This window comes from Falco peregrinus, chromosome 2 (assembly GCF_023634155.1).
Source record: "Falco peregrinus isolate bFalPer1 chromosome 2, bFalPer1.pri, whole genome shotgun sequence".
Classification (NCBI taxonomy): domain Eukaryota; kingdom Metazoa; phylum Chordata; class Aves; order Falconiformes; family Falconidae; genus Falco; species Falco peregrinus.
Window position 1 is genome coordinate 125,757,886 of NC_073722.1, and position 17,232 is coordinate 125,775,117.

Genomic DNA, 17,232 nt, shown 5'->3' on the forward strand with positions numbered 1-17,232 from the left:
AGAGCGGGGCCATGCCTGCTGGCTCCCTGCCGCGGGGATGGGGAGTCCCGGCTGCCAGCCCTGCCTGCACAGGAGCAGGGCCCTCCTGTTTTGGGATAACCTTGGTGCCCCTCGGCTCCCCCTTGCCCGGCTGGGGGAGCATCACAATTTCCATGCCTATGAAAGCAACAGCACCAATGAGTACTGCTCCGCAGCTCATCTGCCCCATTCCATCACTCCCAGTCAACACCTGCTCGGCAGCATGGTCCTCATGGACCAACACATGGCCAACACCCCGGGCACCCGGGTCCTAATCCCCAAGCCTGTCAGGTGGCCTGGGTGAGATCAGCACTCCCTGCCTCAGTTTCCCTTTTTCCTGAATCCAAGACACCACTGGTATGGGGGTGGGGGTGGAAAGCAGAGAGGAGCTGCAGTACCTGAAGGACGGGCTTCGATAACGTATCTGGTGATGGGCCCTTGGCCGGGGTCCCCGCTTGACCAGTGGATGGTGATAGCTGAGCCGTAGCGGGAGATGAAGGGCTCACCAGGTGGGCCAGGGGCACCTGGGGACCCAGAGTGGAGCTTGTGGCGCGGGGGCACAAGCTGGCACGTGGCCATGCCGGCCCCAGTGGTACTGTGGGAACTGTCCCCACTGCATCTCCTCCCTTGCCCCCAGCACAGCATCCCACATGTCCCCCCTACCTTCCCCAGGCCCCGTGGTGATGTTTGCCTCAACGTTCGGCCCGTAGGCGAAGGTTTTGGCCCGGATCCGGAACCGGTATGTCACACCCTCTGCCAGGTCCTTCACCTTCATCCACAGTGGGCTGTTGCCCTTCACGTCCACTGTCACAATCTTACTGACACCTGCAGGGATGGAGGCTGAGCTGGGTCCTCCCCAGAGCCCCCCCCCCAGCTTCCCCTCATGTCCCAGCCATGTCCTCACCGTCCACGGGCATGCAGGGCTCATAGACCAGCCTGTAGCCCTCGAGGATGCCGTTGGGCAGCGGTGGTGGCTCCCAGGACACATTCACCGAGGTGGTGGTCAGCTCGCTGAACCGGATGGAGCCGGGGGCACTGGGAGCTGTGAGGGAGCAGAGCGGCCGGGGACAGCTCAGTGCTCCCAGGGGACACCCCCAGCACCAAGCCAGCCCCTCTCCCTGCCTCCTCCCTAACAGGGCCGGGGTACTTGCCATCACCATCTCACACCACCCTGGTGCCACCTGCCTGTGCCCCCATCCCCACCGCAGCAAAGACCCTGCCAGGCTCAAAGACCCCACACAGGGCTCAGGGAAAGAGCCTCCTTCTCCTTGTCTCTTCTCCCGAGACCTTCATTCTTCTCAAGTCTCAGGCAAGACCTTCATCTCCACGTGCCCCCAACCCACAAACCCTCCGGAGTGAGCCCAGGGCTGCTCTCTGCTTGGAACTGCAGCAGCAGGAGCCATGGTGCAGCTGGGATGAAGGGGCATCAGCCAGACATCACCAGAGCTGGACCCATGGAAAGACTTCCCTGTGCAGCCCAGGGGCAGGAGGGTGCTGAGCAAAGGGCTGGGGGGAGCCATGCCACGGGCCCCACCTGCCTGCTGCGTCCGCCCCTTGATGGGGGTGCTGCGGGGCCCGTCTCCTGCGGCGTTGAAGGCGGCGACGCTGACCCAGTAGGAGGTGTACCCCGTCAGATTCTTCAGCTTCACCCCATTCTCAGGCATGAAAAGTGTCTTCACCCGTGCGCTCTCGTTCTGGCGCTGGGCCTCCCAGAAGTGGATCTGCAGGAGGAGGAGGGAGCACGGAGACCTGGGTGATGCATGGATCCAGCACACCTCGCCTTCCCCAGGCCCTTTGCTTTGCTCAAACAGCCCGTGCAGCTCTGCCTGGGCTCCTAAGCCCCTGTCCCAGCGTGGCTGGGGGCATGTCAGAGGGAAAGGAACTGCCTCTCCTCCAGGATGGCTCCAGACTGTGCTGGTCATCAGACATGACCCCCGCTCGCAGTAGGCTCAGGGCTCAGCATCGCTGCACTGCAGAGCAAGCACGCTCAGATGACCCTTGAGCTGTGCCTAATTCTCAAAGGACAGAGCCAAGCAGGAGGAACCACCACGGATGTGGTCAAGGAGGTGCCTAGAGCATGGGGATGGGCAGCCCGGCAGCACCCTGGATGTACGCCAGCTCCATCCGAGCACCACCTTGGGTGCACCCCAGCTGCACCCTGGCTCCATCCTGGCAGCACCCCAGCTCCATCCCTGCAACACCCCGGCTCGATCTTGGCACCCCAGATGCACTCTGGCTCCATCCTGGCAGCACCCCAGATGCACCCTGACAGCACCCCGACTCCATCCCAGTTCCATCCTAGCTCCATCCTGGCAGCATCCTGGCTCCATCTCTGCAGCACGTGGCAGCACCCTGGCTCCATCCCTGCTGCCCCCGGCTCCATCCTGGCTCCATCCCGGCTCCATCCTGGCTCCATCCCTGCTGCCCCCGGCTGCATCCCGGCTCCATCCCGGCTCCATCCCTGCTGCCCCCGGCTCCATCCCGGCTCCATCCCGGCTCCATCCCGGCTCCATCCCTGCTGCCCCCGGCTGCATCCCGGCTCCATCCCTGCTGCCCCTGGCTGCATCCCGGCTCCATCCCGGCTCCATCCCTGCTGCCCCCGGCTGCATCCCGGCTCCATCCCTGCTGCCCCCGGCTGCATCCCGGCTGCATCCCGGCTCCATCCCTGCTGCCCCCGGCTGCATCCCGGCTCCATCCCTGCTGCCCCCGGCTGCATCCCGGCTGCATCCCGGCTCCATCCCTGCTGCCCCCGGCTGCATCCCGGCTCCATCCCTGCTGCCCCCGGCTGCATCCCGGCTCCATCCCGGCTCCATCCCTGCTGCCCCCGGCTCCATCCCGGCTCCATCCCGGCTCCATCCCTGCTGCCCCCGGCTGCATCCCGGCTCCATCCCGGCTCCATCCCAGGGCCGACGGCGCCACCTGCCGTCCCGCGGCCGCTCGGCACCGGGCTGGGACACCCGGCACGTCCCCAGAATTCCTTCCCCAACGACATGTATAGCATCTCCCAGGGCACCCAGCACCCCAAAGCGACACCCTACACCTCCGCAGGGCACCCAGCATCTCTCCAGATCCGACACCACACACAGCGTGTCCCAGGGGACACAGCAACCTCCAATGACACTCAGCACCTCCCCAGGGCACCATGTGCCCCCCCAGGAACCCAGCACCTTCCCAGCACACCCAGTGTCCCTCAGCCCCGGCTCCCTGCCAGCTCCCAGGTGACAGGGTGCAGGTACCTTGTAGCCCTGTATGTCCCCGTTCTGGCTCTCGGTGGGTGGCGGTTCCCAGGTGACATCCAGCTGGGTGGCTGTGGCTGCCTGTACCGCCACGTTCTGTGGCGCACCAGTTGGCACTGTGCCAAAGGAGGGGACAAGTGTCACAGCCCAGCTGAGACCAGGGAGGGGAAAGCCCCCCCCCCCCTCCCTTGATGCATTGGATGCACTGCCTTGCCTTGGCACGAGCTGGGGGTACCAGGGCAGCAGAGCCCCCTCCCCACAGCTCCCAGCTGCCGGCAGCCCCTCGCAAGGCAAGGCCATGCCAGAAGACTCACCCGCTTCACCCACAAAGACCTCCTGAGGGGGGCTGGGGGGGCCCTCGCCCACAGCGTTGTACACGCTCATGCGAATCTCGTAGCGTCGGTGCTTGTTCAGGTCTGCGGGGGAAGGGGGAGAAGGGGTGAGCGGGCCCCTCCCTGCAGGCAGAGGGGTGGGGGTCCTGGCAGAGCCCCCTTTGCTGGGGAGGATGGGGGTGTCCCCAAGGAGCAACAGGAGCAGGTGGGCAGAGGTGTCCCGGGGCATTCAGCTCAGCCCGGTTCACCCCACAGCACAGGCAGGCGGAGGGAAGGACGCACAGGGGGTGGCAGCGAGGACACAGGTGGGGGAGCGGTGACTTACTGTCCAGCTCGTACTGGGTGAGGGAGACCTCGCTGAGGTTGTGCACGGCGTAGATGGCTGGGCGGCATGGGGCAGGGAGAGCAGGCAGCTGGTTAGTCCCGCATGCAGCATGGCACCGGTGGGGTCCCGCCACCAGGTACCCACCCCAGCATGCCTGCCCACCCCAGCGTGGGCCAGGGGTCCCCTGCAAGGAGCCTGTCACCCCCAGAGGCCAACGGGGCTGTCACAGCACTGAGGAGCCTTTCCATCCTCCAGCTCCATCCCCTGAATGGCACAATCTGGGTCTGGGCATGAGGGTTTCCTCAAGGGTCCAACCGCAGCTGAGAGCAGTGGACATGGCAAGGTCCTGTCTTGGGGTCTGCACTTGTCACGCATGTCCCTGCTGCCCCCAGAGTGATGTGACCCTGTTCCCTTTGGGGCCTGAGGACAGCAGTGCACCTGGACACACACAGTGGGATGTCACGCAGACACCCATGTTAGGTGCAGACACGTGGACACCCACGCTACAGGGACACAGGGGCTGAGCACAGGGGGACATCACAGACGAGCATGCTAGGGACCACAGACCTGGTGGCACGAGGGGGCTGGTGGCAGCTCCATGGAGCACAGCCTGACCAGCTCCAGGCTGGTACCCAGGAGAGGACATGGAGCACAGGATGCTGCCGTGCCCCATCTTCCACCCACCACCACTGCGTCACCTGCCCAGCCACATGTCCCCAGGCGTGGCAGGGCCACAAGCACTCACGGGTGAGCTCGGCCCACGTGGTGCCAGGGCTGCCGATGCTGCGCAGGGTGAAGCCGCGCAGGCTGTCGTACACCAGCTCACGATAGCGGAGACGGAAACCCAGCAGGATCCCATTGATCTTGTCCTCGGCCGGGGGCTGCGTGGGGAGGACAGTGAGGGGCTGCTCTGACCCAGGCTCCCTGACACCCCGAGATGGCTGTCCCTGGCACACCTTGGTGCCACCACGCAAGGCAGAGGGGACAGTTACCTGCCAGCGGATGAGCACTGATGTGGTGGTGTGTGGGGTGACGGAGAGGATGGTGGGGGCTTCCTCGGGGGCTGTGGGGGAGAAGCAGGTGGTGAGGCTCCAGAGATGCCCTGGGCACTGGAGGATGCCCAGGCCATGGGAGACACCCTCTGTCCCTGGTGCAGCCTGCGCTGACCCGCCTGCAGGGTGGTGAGCGACTCCGACTCCTCACTGTACTCGCTGTCCCCGATGTCATTCGTCGCCTTCACGCGGAACTTGTAGGAGGTGAAGGGCTTCAGCCTGCACGGGAGCAGAGCAGCATGGGGACAGTGAAGCCCCAGGTGAGTGCATGAGCCACCCTCCCTCCCACAGGGCACGCTGGCCAGTCTTCCCAACGCTGGTGCAAGCACTCCTCATCGGATGGGGAAACTGAGGCACGGGGCAACTGCCCAAAAGCAGAGCCCATCACCTCCCTGGCCCCCCATCACCCCACAGCATGGCTCGGGGCCGGCCCGTGCCTCACCGGTCCACGACGAAGGCGGTGGTGTTGCGGCTGACAGAGGCGGAGTGTAGTGCCCACTTGCCGTCGGGCAGCTCGCGGGTCTGCACAGTGTAGTAGCGGACGGGGGAGAGCCCGTCGCTGCCCGGCTCCCAGGAGAGCAGCACGCTGCGGGCTCGTACCTCCTCCTGCTGCGCCAGCGGCTTCCCGGGGGGCTGCGGGCGGTCTGGGAGAGGCGAGGGGCTGGGAGCGCTGCAGGCACGCCACGGGCATGCACAGCCCCCTGCCACGGGCTGGACCCCCCACCCCGTTACCTCTCTTCTCTGTAGTCACCACGAGGGCTTCGGCCGCCTCGCCCCAGCCCTTGCGGGTCTGTGCCGCGATGCGGAAGAGGTAGGTGGCCTCGGGCTGGAGGCCGGTGGCTGTGTACTGCCGGGCGCTGGGCTCCAGCACCTCCACAGCGGCTGCATTGACCGTGGTGGTGTTGAGGCGGTGGGTGACCTGGTACGCTGCGGGGAAGGGAGTGGCACGGTGGGGCTGGCAGAGGGGACACCGTCTTGGGCTCCCCCTATGCATGCCTTCCTCCTCCATCCCTGCCCACGCACGGGGCCAGCAACAAGGGGGTTTTGGCTCCCTGCACTGGGAGCTCACACACAGCCAGGGACCCAACGCAGCCTGCTGAGTGGGGAGACCCCAGCCCTGGGGGCAACGGGTGCCACAATGCTCAGGGGATCTCAGGGAGCTGGTATCTGCCTCCCTGTGTGGGTCCGTGGTCCCATGGGACCTCTGCACCCCTCTGCAGAGCATCCTGGCATGGCACAATCAGGATGGCTCCCCACATACCCAGGATGATGCCATTGGGTGCTGCGGGCGGCTGCCAGATGAGCCGCACCAAGGTGGTCCTCACTTCAGGGAAGAGGATCCCCACGGGGGGGCCGGGCACTGGAGGGAGGAGAGATGGGTTCACCAGGGAGTGCACAAGTGCACGCAAAGCACCAGTTCCCATCCCACAGGAATGGGAGCCCTGGGTGTCCTGGTCAGGGGGGAGAGGGATTGCCCCAGTGACCTGGGATGGGATGGGATGGGATGGCCTTAGGCACCCAGGGGACCTCCAGCCCACTCAGGTCTCTCTGCCCATCCAGGAGCTGTTACCCACCGTCATCCAGTGTCCGCTCGAGTATGGGAGGCCGGCTGGGCACGCCGTCACCGATCCTGGTGAAGGCCAGCACACGGATCTCGTACAGCGTGTATTTACCCAGCCCGGTCATCTGGGCACTGCGGGAGGCATTGCCCTCCGCCAGCCAGAACCGGGCACGCACATCCGAGTCCTTCTCCTTGTACATCACCTGCAAGAGACCCCGTGTGACATGGCCGGGCAGGGCCACAGCCCCAGGACGGAGCACTGTGGCAAAGGCCAGCACCAGATGGGCACCATCTCTTGGATGTGGCACAACAAGGGACCTGGCAGCCTGCAGGGCGATTCCTCCCCGGGAAAGCCATGCTTCCCAGGTTTGCACGATGCTGCCATGATGCAGGGCTGCTGGCAGGCAGAGCCACAGCACCAGGGCTGTGGTAGGAGCTCACCTTGTAGCCCAGGATGAGGCCATTGCAGTCTGCCTCAGGGATGTCGCTCCATCGGACCAGCATGCTGCTGGAGGAGGTGGCCAGTGCTGACACGTTGCTGGGGCCAGAGGAGGGCACTGGAGGGGGCGGTGAGGGGAGGAGTGTCAGTGGCCAGATCCAGCGGGGGTGGGTGCCCGGCACTGCAGGGTGGGCAGCGGTACCTGACTCCCGGGTGCGTCCCACCACCGAGTGGCTCCAGGGCCCCGAGCCGATGGCATTGAAGGCTTGGACCTGCACCCGGTACTCAGTCCACTCCTCCAGGTCCTCGATGGTGTACTCCCGCTCCACACGGTCATGGATGACGTGCACCGCTGCCTGCCCTCGCCCGTCTGAGCGCACGTAGCGGATCCTGTAGCCCACTGAGTCGGGGTTCCCGTTGTACTCCTGCTCCAGGAGGGGCTGGCCCCAGCCCACAGAAACAGACACCATCACTCCTGATGTCCTGCAGCCACCCAGCTCCATCCCCCTTCAGGTCATCACCCCTCCACCGGCCCTGCACCCAGAGACACAGACACCCCCGCATCATGGTGTCCCCCCCCTCACCATCCAGCGCAGCCACAGGCTGGTCTCGCTGGCTGTCCTCAGGGTGACGTTAGCAGGTGCCATGTCCGGGGGGGCCTGCAGGGTCTGGATCCTCCGGGAGGGCAGACTAGGGGGGCTGGTGCCCACGATGTTCACCTGCCGCATGCGGAAACTGAGAGAGGAAATTGGGGAGTCACCATGGGGGGTGAGAGGGCTCCAGTCCCCCGGGGAGGATGGCACAGCACCGTCCCGGCCACTCGCCTGTAGTAGGTGAAGGGCTTCAGGTTGGGCACCTCCATGGAGCGGGCATCGGGCTCGTTAGCCAGCTGGTGGATGAGCCCCCACTCTTCGGCCTCGCCGCTCTGGCCCACCTGTGGGACGGGAGTGGGGTGAGCTGCTCCCCTGGCACCCCCTCACCACCCCCTGGAGCCACCCCATACCTGTGCCTCCACCTGCCAGCGGGAGATGGAGGTTTTGCCATCGTAGCCCGGGCGAAACTGGAGGGTGACAGAGCGGGGTCCAATGTTGGAGATGCCCAGGTTGGTGGGGGCACCGGGGAGCTCTGCAGGGAGAGAGGAGGATGGGAGGCACCGGCCACTCACCCCCAGCACCACCGGCAGCCTGGCAGCATCCCTGTGCTGCCGCGCTCACCTGGTGGCACCCCCGAGGAGATGGTGGAGGAGGAGACCTGGCCCTGGCCCTTGGAGGTCATGGCAGCCACCTCGATGGTGTAGGTGGTGAGGGCGGTGAGGCCGGTGACGCGGTACTCCAGGGTGACATTGGGCAGGTAATGGGTGACCCGTGTGTTGGTGCGGTTGTACTCCTCCCAGGAGATCCGGTAGCCTGAAAGCACTCCACGTTGTCAGCCCCCCTCATCCCCCACCCTGGGGAGCTGAGTGGGGCTGGGGGAGATGCTGCAGGGCAGGAAGGGGGCTGATGTGGGAGCTGGGTACCCACCAGTCCTCCCTTACCTGTCAGGATGCCGTTCTTCTCCAGTGGTTCCTGCCAGCTGACCTTCAGGGACGTGTCCAGGATGTCACTGAAGCTGAGATGTCCCACGGGACCAGGCACTGCCCAAAGACACCCAGGGGCTCAGCACGCAGCCACGCGCCCAAGGGCAGGAGCCCTCGACACCCACGGGACCCCTGCAAGGAGCGAGCGTGGAGGGGGCTCCCCAGGGACTGGCAGCACCACCATTCCACATCCCCACCGGCAGCACCAGTGGGACCCAAGTCCCCCATCTCGGGGCTGCTCCCACCCTCCCCAGGAGCCGCACATGGGCAGGGGGCATCCCGCGGGAACGCAGAGCCTCCCCGTACCATCCTCGTGGGTGCGCACCAGCTGGGGGGGGCTGCGCGGGCCGTCCCCCGGTGTGGTGAAGCACAGCACCGAGGTGAAGTACTCGGTGAATTTCCGCAGCCCCACCACGTAGCCCACGTGGATGCTGTCCTGGAAGTTGGGCCGCACTGTCACCACCGCCGCCTCCTCCTCGTGCTCCGGCTCCCAGGCGATGAGCTGCGGGAAGAAGGAGCTGGGACAAGGATGCTGGGTACCAGCGTCCCCACCACCCGCATCAGTACTACAAACACCATCCTCCAGGCACCTCCAGCCTCCTCTTATTTATTCAGAGTTGATTAAATATCAATTAACAGTGCAGGGAACACTTGATGCCTTTAACCATGCATGTTTACCCGTAAGAGCCGATACGGAGTGTGCGCTTTGTGATTAACTCCCATTGATAACGACGCGTAATCGCCCACTCACCCACATTTAGGAGGGATGTTTGGGCATTTAATTGGTATTGTGCAAGATAGCCTATAGCAACTTAATTAAATACTAATTAGGCCCTAAAAATACTAATCAAAAATACTAAGTGGCATTTAATAAGAATGTTAAATATCCTACTTGCTCTGGTTATCTCATTCAGCGGCAATTAAATTCCTGAACTTCTTTTGAGTGGATTAAGAAACAAGTTTAATGTTTTAATTCAATTTCATTAATGTAAATTCTAATTAATTGCAATTTGGAATTAATTACAGAGCATGGAAGACTCCAAACCCATGCAAGTGTTAAATCTCAGTAAATATTATTTTAACAGTCAGGCTGGGAGGAGGAGTCAAGCCAATTTGTGGAGGCTGGCCGACGAGTTTCCCCAGCCCTGGCTGCCCTGTTTTTGGGGAGACCCATGGCAATCACCCCTTACCTTGTACCCCTGGTTGATGCCGTTGATGAACTGGGGGCTGGGGGGGTTCCAGGTGAAGCGGATGGTGGTGGAGTTGGTGGCCTCAGTCTGCACGTTCCCCGGAGGCACCGTGGGGACTGCCGGGATGAAGGGATGGCTTGCAGCAACTCCAGCTCCATAGGGTCGCCTTCATCAGCTAGGTACCAGCACCCCAGGAGCATAGGCACCCACAACGGGGAGCACCCCAGGCACCCAGGATGGTGCCCCAAGATGCCCCTGGCTCTGCAGCCCCTGATCACCCCTCCCCAGCAGGTCCCAGTCCTCCTAGGATCCTCACACCCATCCTCCTGCCACCCATCCCCATCATCCCCATGGCACAGCCTGTCACCACTGTGGTGAACACCAAGCCCCTGTCCCTGCCTACCTCCCTGCAGAGTCCACTCGGTCACCTTCATGCTATACACCCCCAGGCCAGCGCTGTTGTATGCCGCCACCTCGATCTCATAGTTGGTCCAGATGATGAGGTCCTCCAGGAGTAGGTTGTTGACGTCAGCATTGGTGATGTTCTTGAACTGGTAGCCCACAGGCAGCCCAGCCAGGCAGTATCTGGGGACCAGCTGCTGTCAGAGCTGCCAGTGTCCCCACCAGTGCCCTGGGATGCTGGGAATGGGATGCCTGTGTTCCCCCACCCGTGCCTACCGGATGATGTAACCCTTGAGGACACCGTTCTGGTGGCTCTCGGGGGGCGGCTGCCACTGGATCATGATGGACTGGTTGGTGCGGCCGCTGGCGATGACATTCTGAGGGGGTGCGGAGGGGGGCTCCTCGGGCAGGGACACCCTGTGAGGGACAAGGCAGGAGTGAGCACCCAGGGCCGCCGGCTCCCCCAGGACCCCTGGCTGCAGCTCACCTCTCCGTGTCCTTGCTGAACTGCCCCCTGCCCACGTCGTTCACGGCGCAGAGGCGGAACTGGTAGGACCGAGCAGGGACCAAGCCCTGCACCGCCACCGTTGTTGACTCGGGGTCCACACTGGCCAGCAGCACAGTCCAGGGCGCATCTGCATGGGGAGAGGGGGGAAGTGGGGTGGAAGAGCTGACCTGCAGGGTGCTGGGGTCCCCTGTCCAGCTAATGAGCCCCGGTGTCCCCAAACTCCCCGCAGCATCCCCTTGTGCACTGCCCTGGGGTGATGCTGGAGACTGGACTTTGCCCAGTGCCAGCCTCGCCAGGACCAGCGGGGCCGGGGAGGTGGGAGCAGCCTCTTACTGTTCTCGGAGACCTCCACAATGTAGCGGAGCAGGGGGCTGTTGCCGTCGAAGGGCTTGGCCCAGGTAAGGTTGATGGCCCGTTTCTCCAGGGGGCTGAGGGTGGCCACGGGGCTCTCAGGGGCGTGGGGGAGCTGCCTGGACACGGGGGTTAGGGAGGGGGCAGTTAGGGAGGGAGCACAGCCCCGGCATGGGGTGCCGGCAGGGATGAAGGGGTGTCTCACCGGACACGGAGGTGGGCACTGCGTGAATCGTTGCCCCCGGCTGAGACCACCTTGCAGGTGTAGGTGCCGATGTCACCCGACCAGGTCTGGGAGATGTGGAGGCTGCCCATCTTGTCCAGGCGCACCCTTGGGCCGCTCTCCGGGCTCAGCGGTGCCCCATCCTTCTCCCAGATGTACCTGTGCAGGGGGGCACAGACCTGAGCCCTGAAGCACCCTGAAGCTCCCCACAAGAAGAGGGGACCGGGGTCCCACCAGCGCGCCGGGCTCCCCGCGCACGGGGCACCAGGTGGCACTGCAGGACCACCAGCACAGGGCTGGGGATGGAGCCACCCCCCTGCCCGCTCCTCCCCAGGCAGGCAGGCAGGCAGCGGTGACAGCAGGCAAGCAGCCTGGGGGTGCCTGCACCCCCCGAGCCTCCCAGCCCCGTAGCACGCACCTGACATCCACACTGGGGTCGTGGGTGACCCCACAGCTCATGACAGCCTTGGTCCCTTTGATGACACTCTGGTCCTGCGGCGGGTCGGTGATACGTGTCCTTGCTGCAGGGGGGCAGAATGAGCCACCAGCACTGCCCGGAGGGCTGTGGGGGTGGCATCGGCAAGGCCAGCCCCAGTTCGCACCCACACAAACCAACCAGCCACACGCCAAAGCCCATTTGGCACCCCCAGAGAGCTCCATCCCACACCACGCATGGTGGGAGGCAGCACCCAGCCACCCACGGAGCTGGGCAGGGTCCACCCTGCACCATGCGCCTGGCAAGGTGGCAGACAGAGCCCAGCTGCCACAGAGCTGGGTGACACTGGCATTCTGGCGGGTGCCTTACCCCAGACAACCAGGTCGGCAGATGCTTCATCCACGCCACGGGAGTTGGTGGCCAGGCACGTGTAGGTGCCGGCGTCAGCGAGGTGCGCAGGGCTGATGAGCAGGCTGCCCGACTCCAGCAAGGTGAAACGCGGCAGCTGCACCGAGCCGCTGGCCAGGATCCGCTCCCCTGGGTGACACGGGGAACCACATCAGCTCCCACCACCCCAGCCATCGGCCATCGGCCAAGACTGGTGGCCATGAGCCTGGTGGGCCATGGAGCTCAAAGAGCCACAAGCCCTGGGGCCGTGTGGGCAGGCAGGGATGGGCAGGGCAGGGACAATGCTTGGAGGGCAGGCTTGCCCACCCCCCAGTGCCCCCAGTCCCTTTATACCTTTCTGCCACGTGATGGCCGGGCGTGGAGCCCCCGAGGTCTCGCAGTTGAGGATTACAGACATGCCATCAATCACCGTGCTGTCCTGAGGACCCCTGGTGATGTTGGGTGCGATGCCTGTGGGGCAGAGAGATGCACAGCCTCCCCTGAAGCCCTTCCCAGTGCCCAGCCCGGAACTGACCCATTCCCAGGGCATGGGGGGGGTCCCATGCCCACAGGAGGGTTTCCTGGGGTCCCCAAGCCCCCTGTGGAGCCCAGCCAGGGGGTCCCAGGCACATCCCGGGCTCCAGGGCGGGCGGGGGCTGGCACCTACTGGTCACGGCCAGGTACGTGGTGGTCTGCACCTCGCCAGCCGCATTGCGGGCGAAGCACTGGAACATGCCGGTGTCGTCGGGGACCAGCCCACTGATCTGCAGGCTGCCATCTGCCAGGAGCTGGAAGCGGGACAGCTTCTCCAGGTGGATGAGGGCAGCGTCCTTGTACCAGGCCATCTCGGGGGGGGGCACGCCTGCAAAGCCCAGGGCCATGTCAGGCATAGGGCTGTGGCAGCACGGGGAGGGCAGCTGGGGAGCAGCTCACCTTTGGCTTGGCAGGGGATGGCCACCACCCTCTCCATCTCGGCTGTGATGTGCCTCTCCGGCTCCTTGATGAACTGTGGTGGCTCTGCAAAGGGAAGCACAGCAATGGGCAGGGGCTTGCGTTGGAGCCGTGGTCCTCTGGCCCCACTGTCCAAACACCCCCAGTGACGCCTGCCTGTCATTTCCCACCTCAGCCCCAGGGCTGAGGCTGCCCCAGCTCACTGCACACATGGTTTGGGCTGCCTGCAGCCAGGTCCTCACCCAGGACAGAGAGGTAGGCGCCCTCAGCCACGGCGGGCACGCTGCTGCTGCGGAGCACAGCCTCGCACTCGTAGTAGCCGCTGTCACTCAGCACGGGGTTGAGGATGGTGAGCCGGCGGCTGTAGTCACTGATGCCGCTGGAGAGGGGCACCCCATCCTTCTTCCAGATGATGTGCAGCTTGATCAGTGGCCTGGGGAGCCCAGGAGCATGTCAAGAGGCAACCCCAGCCCCCATAGAGCCCCCACACCTCCCTCCATCCCGGAGTCGTGGTGGGAAGGGACCTGAGGACATCCAGCCCTAGGGCTGGGTGATGCCAATGGGGAGATCCCCCATCCCCATCCTGCTACTCACCTGGCATTGGCCACGCACTCCATAGTCACCTCTGAGGTCCCGGCCACCACACTGGTGTTCCTGGGTGGGACAATGATGGTAGGTGCGATGGGATCAGCCGGGCCACCCACATCTGGGGAAGGAGGCCAGAGGGACAGACATCAGCACCCCCTGTTCACCCCCGGGTACCCCAGCTCCCAGCGAGGCTGACAGGCACCCAAAGCCTTGTGCCTGCCCTGCCTGACATGGAGGTGACAAAGGTGGCAGGGACCAAAGGTCCATGGATTCTGCTCTCCCATGGGTAGGAAGGGCACGTCCAGCCCATCACCTTGGCATCAGGGTGCCTTCATAGCTCTCCGTAAGTCCCCTCCTCCTGCGGGAGCCCACAGGACCAGCCTGGCCCCCAGCCTGCACGGCAGCACCGGCTGGCCGGGAGGAGGGAGAAGGGGAGTATATAAAGCAAAATGATTGCAACAATAAAAAACCCTCATGTAGGCGCTGTAAAAATGCGATCAGCTTGAAAGCTGCTGATATAGCTGAATCCATAAACATGGGCTCCAGGTTGTTTATTGCGCACCAGGACGCTGAGGTACAGAAAAACAGATTAATGGGGCAGGAGGGGAAGGGGGACAGGCAGAGCCCTCTGCAGAAAGGGATAAACCCCTCCACGGAGCAGCGGGAGGGGAGATGGGATAAGAGTACCCACAGGACTGATGCCACTTTGGGGCAGCTTCTCTGAGATGGGCTGTCACCACCTGAACAGGGGCCAGGGGACCCTCGGCCAGGTCCTGCAGGGTCCCAGGGGACTGGAGGGATGGAGGGGCCACAGGGGTGTCCCCCAGGCAGGGGCTGATCTGGAGCAACATGGGCTGGGAGGGGAACGTGGGCAGGAGTGGGGCAGGGTGTCCTGCCGCAAAGCTGCTCCCGGTGGGGCTCCATCGCACCATCCCATCCCGCAGACTGGTCCCGGGGCACGGCCGGATCCAGCCCCGGCAGCAGGGATGGAGCGGGAGGCTCTGCCCGTGATACAATTAGCGCCTGCAACACAGCCCGAAGTGCCTAAATAAATTTTGAGGCAGCTGAACTGTTAAGTCAGCAGAAGCTGGAGCCTCTGAAGAGATTTACTGCAAATTAAACTTGGGGGTGAGCCAGGCAGCGCAGGGGGAGTGGGACCAGGGGGCAGTGACCCCCGCACTCACTGGCCACGGTCAGCGTGATGGGCTGGCTCGTCTTGTTGTCCCCGTTCTTGTCATTCACCGCCTGCACGTAGTAACGCCCTGCGTCCGGGGCCACCGTGGAGAGGATAACGAGGGTGTTCTCCAGCGTGATGGCTCTGTGGGGACGAGTGGGTGGCATGAGATGGGGATGCAAACCCAATGGGGACACTGATGCAGTGAGTTGGAACCCCTGCTCCCCCACTCAGCACCCACACCAGCCTTGGGGCACCCACATGGGACAGGCAGGACCCCCAGCCTTCCTCCTGCCTGCCCCAGGAACCGGCCACCAGCCCCACCCGGGGCTCTGCACAGCCACTGGCCCGAGACGGTGCCAGGACCGAGCCCCACACCCCACCCCGTGCCAAGCAGCGCACATCGGACACTGCAGATTAATAGGACTTTTTTTTTTTATTATTATGATTATTTTTTATGGAACGATCTAATCTGCTGGAAACATAAAATGGTTTGGGGAACATATTTTTTACCATTAAATATGAGATAAAGGAGTTTTATCTCCTCAATCCTGCTTTGCAAATGGAAAGGAGACCAGTTCAATTCCTGCATAATGCGGGTTACAAATTCAATTCCCCTACACTGTGTCTGCCAGCACCAGGCTCACTGCTCTGGCAGCACCGGGGTCTGCCATGGCCCCACTGGGACCCCTCGCACACATGCGTGTGCCATGCCCACCCCCATCTCACCAGCTGCTGGCCCAGCACATGCTGCACCCCTTTCACTCACTTTCCTCCCTCTTATTTTCATTTTTTTAAAAATTCATTCCCCCAGTGACAGAGCCATTAGTTGCCAATTCTCTCTCCGGGTTTTAGCATGATGTGCTCAAGACATCTGTTAAACATCCTTATTGCAAGGACAACGGCAGTGAAGGGAAACGCAGCCCGCCCCCCGGACGCTGGGGGGATGCCGGGGGGATGCCAGGGGGATGCTGGGGGTACTCACATGCGGCTGCTGGGGGAGATCTTCCGGCCCTCACGAAACCAGGTGACCTGCGGCTGGGGGAAGCTGGCGATGCGGGGTGCACGGATGACAGCCGCCTCCCCATGGGACACGCTCTGCTGTGTCTCGCTGTCCTCGAAGCTCCCCATGTCTGCAAAATGTGCAGGAGAACCATGTCAGAGGCTGGGGAGGGGCCAGCAGCACACCTGGGGACCCAGCAGGATCCAGCCCCGGGTCTGGCTGGGGAGCAGGCTGGAGGCCATGGGGATGGGCTCCCCCAGGGGATGCAGAGGGGCTGCCCTGGAGTCTGCTCTCTGCTCCCCTCCTCAGCTGGGGTGGCTTGGCTGGCACAGGGCATGGGATGGTGGTGGGGCAGCTCAGCCCCATCCAGAGCAGCACTGCATGCCCGGGGCTGTGCTCCCACCAGGATCCACCCCTGCAGTACCCAGAGCTGCACAGGCCCATCACCCGCATGCCAGCCTGGGGAACCCTGCCCCTGTGTCCCCCACCAAAGATGGGGTGCAGACACAGTGAGGCGGGCTCAGTCCCAGAGCTCCCCAGCACCTCTCCCTGCCCCAACAGAGTGCCCAGTGCCGGGAGCATCCCAGCATGATCTTGCTCTGTGGGCCAGGATGGGGCATCCGCTGCCTCTGTCCTGCCCAGCTGCTTGCAGGCTGGAAGTGCACAGCAGTTGAGGAAAGCAGAGTGAAGCAGGGTGCATGGAGAAGGGGGGGCAAGGGATTTTTATTGACTTCCCTTAATTGCTGTAATTAAAAACATGTAAAGAATCTTTTTTTAACGACTTTGCCATTATCATTAGTTGTTAGCACAGCTGCCTTATTAATTTCTCATTAGCTCCCTGATTTGTCATTGCTTTTTAGGAAGGCTTTTAAGGGGATGGGATTGGGGACATCCTGGAGAGAAGGGGTGATGGAGAGGGGCAGGTCCCCTGAGGCACAGAGCCAGCGTCCTGAGCCTCAGCACCCTCCTGTCCTGCTTAACCCCCCCCCGTGGTGCCTCTGCATCACCCCCCAGCGCAGACCCCGAGGTCTGGCCCATCCCGCTTGGACCTGCTCATTCCCAGGATCCATGCCCAGCCATGGCAGCAGCACCCAGGACCGAGCTGCCCCCCCAGCTGCCCCTTCCCCTGCGCTGATGGATGCAGCCACCCGGCCCCATGTGCTCCTGGTTGCTTTCAGAAACAATTATCAATGGTGTTTGCTTTCAGCGCTCCATGCAGGAGAAGCGGGGCTGCTTTCATGCTGCAAAGTGTTTCAGCGTCCCTAAAGCCAGAGCCAGCCACCCAGATAGGTGCTGTGGGTTTCCCAGCCCTGGTGCTCTCTGCCTGCACCCTGGGGTACCCCCCTGCACCCCAACCACCACAGCCTGACCGGGCAGCAGAGGCAGCAACAGCCCTGTCCCTGCCAGAATCGCCCTAGGGGTGCTCCGGACACGTGTGTGCTGGCCATGGGCTGCACCAGTGCCAAAGCTGTCCCCAGTG

General features: G+C 63.6%; 1 protein-coding gene across 2 annotated transcripts in view; it reads right to left on the reverse strand.

Annotated features, from left to right (window-relative positions):
• SDK2 (sidekick cell adhesion molecule 2) overlaps positions 1-17,232 on the reverse strand; it is a 51,292-nt gene that overhangs the window by 4,813 nt on the left and 29,247 nt on the right. For both annotated transcript variants that reach the window (XM_013299209.3, XM_027786940.2), the window contains exons 4-40: positions 15,735-15,882; positions 14,760-14,893; positions 13,582-13,693; positions 13,230-13,420; positions 12,970-13,053; positions 12,704-12,898; positions 12,391-12,507; positions 12,019-12,186; positions 11,632-11,734; positions 11,196-11,372; positions 10,973-11,109; positions 10,619-10,766; positions 10,408-10,548; positions 10,133-10,314; positions 9,730-9,845; positions 8,846-9,041; positions 8,498-8,596; positions 8,178-8,369; positions 7,967-8,088; positions 7,788-7,897; positions 7,548-7,698; positions 7,166-7,403; positions 6,966-7,081; positions 6,538-6,727; positions 6,225-6,323; positions 5,696-5,890; positions 5,406-5,607; positions 5,079-5,182; positions 4,904-4,974; positions 4,657-4,792; positions 3,912-3,968; positions 3,569-3,670; positions 3,255-3,370; positions 1,553-1,739; positions 923-1,060; positions 682-843; positions 417-542 (exon numbers count right to left, since the gene is read on the reverse strand). In XM_013299209.3, coding sequence (XP_013154663.2) covers positions 417-542; positions 682-843; positions 923-1,060; positions 1,553-1,739; positions 3,255-3,370; positions 3,569-3,670; positions 3,912-3,968; positions 4,657-4,792; positions 4,904-4,974; positions 5,079-5,182; positions 5,406-5,607; positions 5,696-5,890; positions 6,225-6,323; positions 6,538-6,727; positions 6,966-7,081; positions 7,166-7,403; positions 7,548-7,698; positions 7,788-7,897; positions 7,967-8,088; positions 8,178-8,369; positions 8,498-8,596; positions 8,846-9,041; positions 9,730-9,845; positions 10,133-10,314; positions 10,408-10,548; positions 10,619-10,766; positions 10,973-11,109; positions 11,196-11,372; positions 11,632-11,734; positions 12,019-12,186; positions 12,391-12,507; positions 12,704-12,898; positions 12,970-13,053; positions 13,230-13,420; positions 13,582-13,693; positions 14,760-14,893; positions 15,735-15,882 — 5,262 coding nt within the window. The remainder of the gene's footprint in view (positions 1-416; positions 543-681; positions 844-922; positions 1,061-1,552; positions 1,740-3,254; positions 3,371-3,568; positions 3,671-3,911; positions 3,969-4,656; positions 4,793-4,903; positions 4,975-5,078; positions 5,183-5,405; positions 5,608-5,695; positions 5,891-6,224; positions 6,324-6,537; positions 6,728-6,965; positions 7,082-7,165; positions 7,404-7,547; positions 7,699-7,787; positions 7,898-7,966; positions 8,089-8,177; positions 8,370-8,497; positions 8,597-8,845; positions 9,042-9,729; positions 9,846-10,132; positions 10,315-10,407; positions 10,549-10,618; positions 10,767-10,972; positions 11,110-11,195; positions 11,373-11,631; positions 11,735-12,018; positions 12,187-12,390; positions 12,508-12,703; positions 12,899-12,969; positions 13,054-13,229; positions 13,421-13,581; positions 13,694-14,759; positions 14,894-15,734; positions 15,883-17,232) is intronic.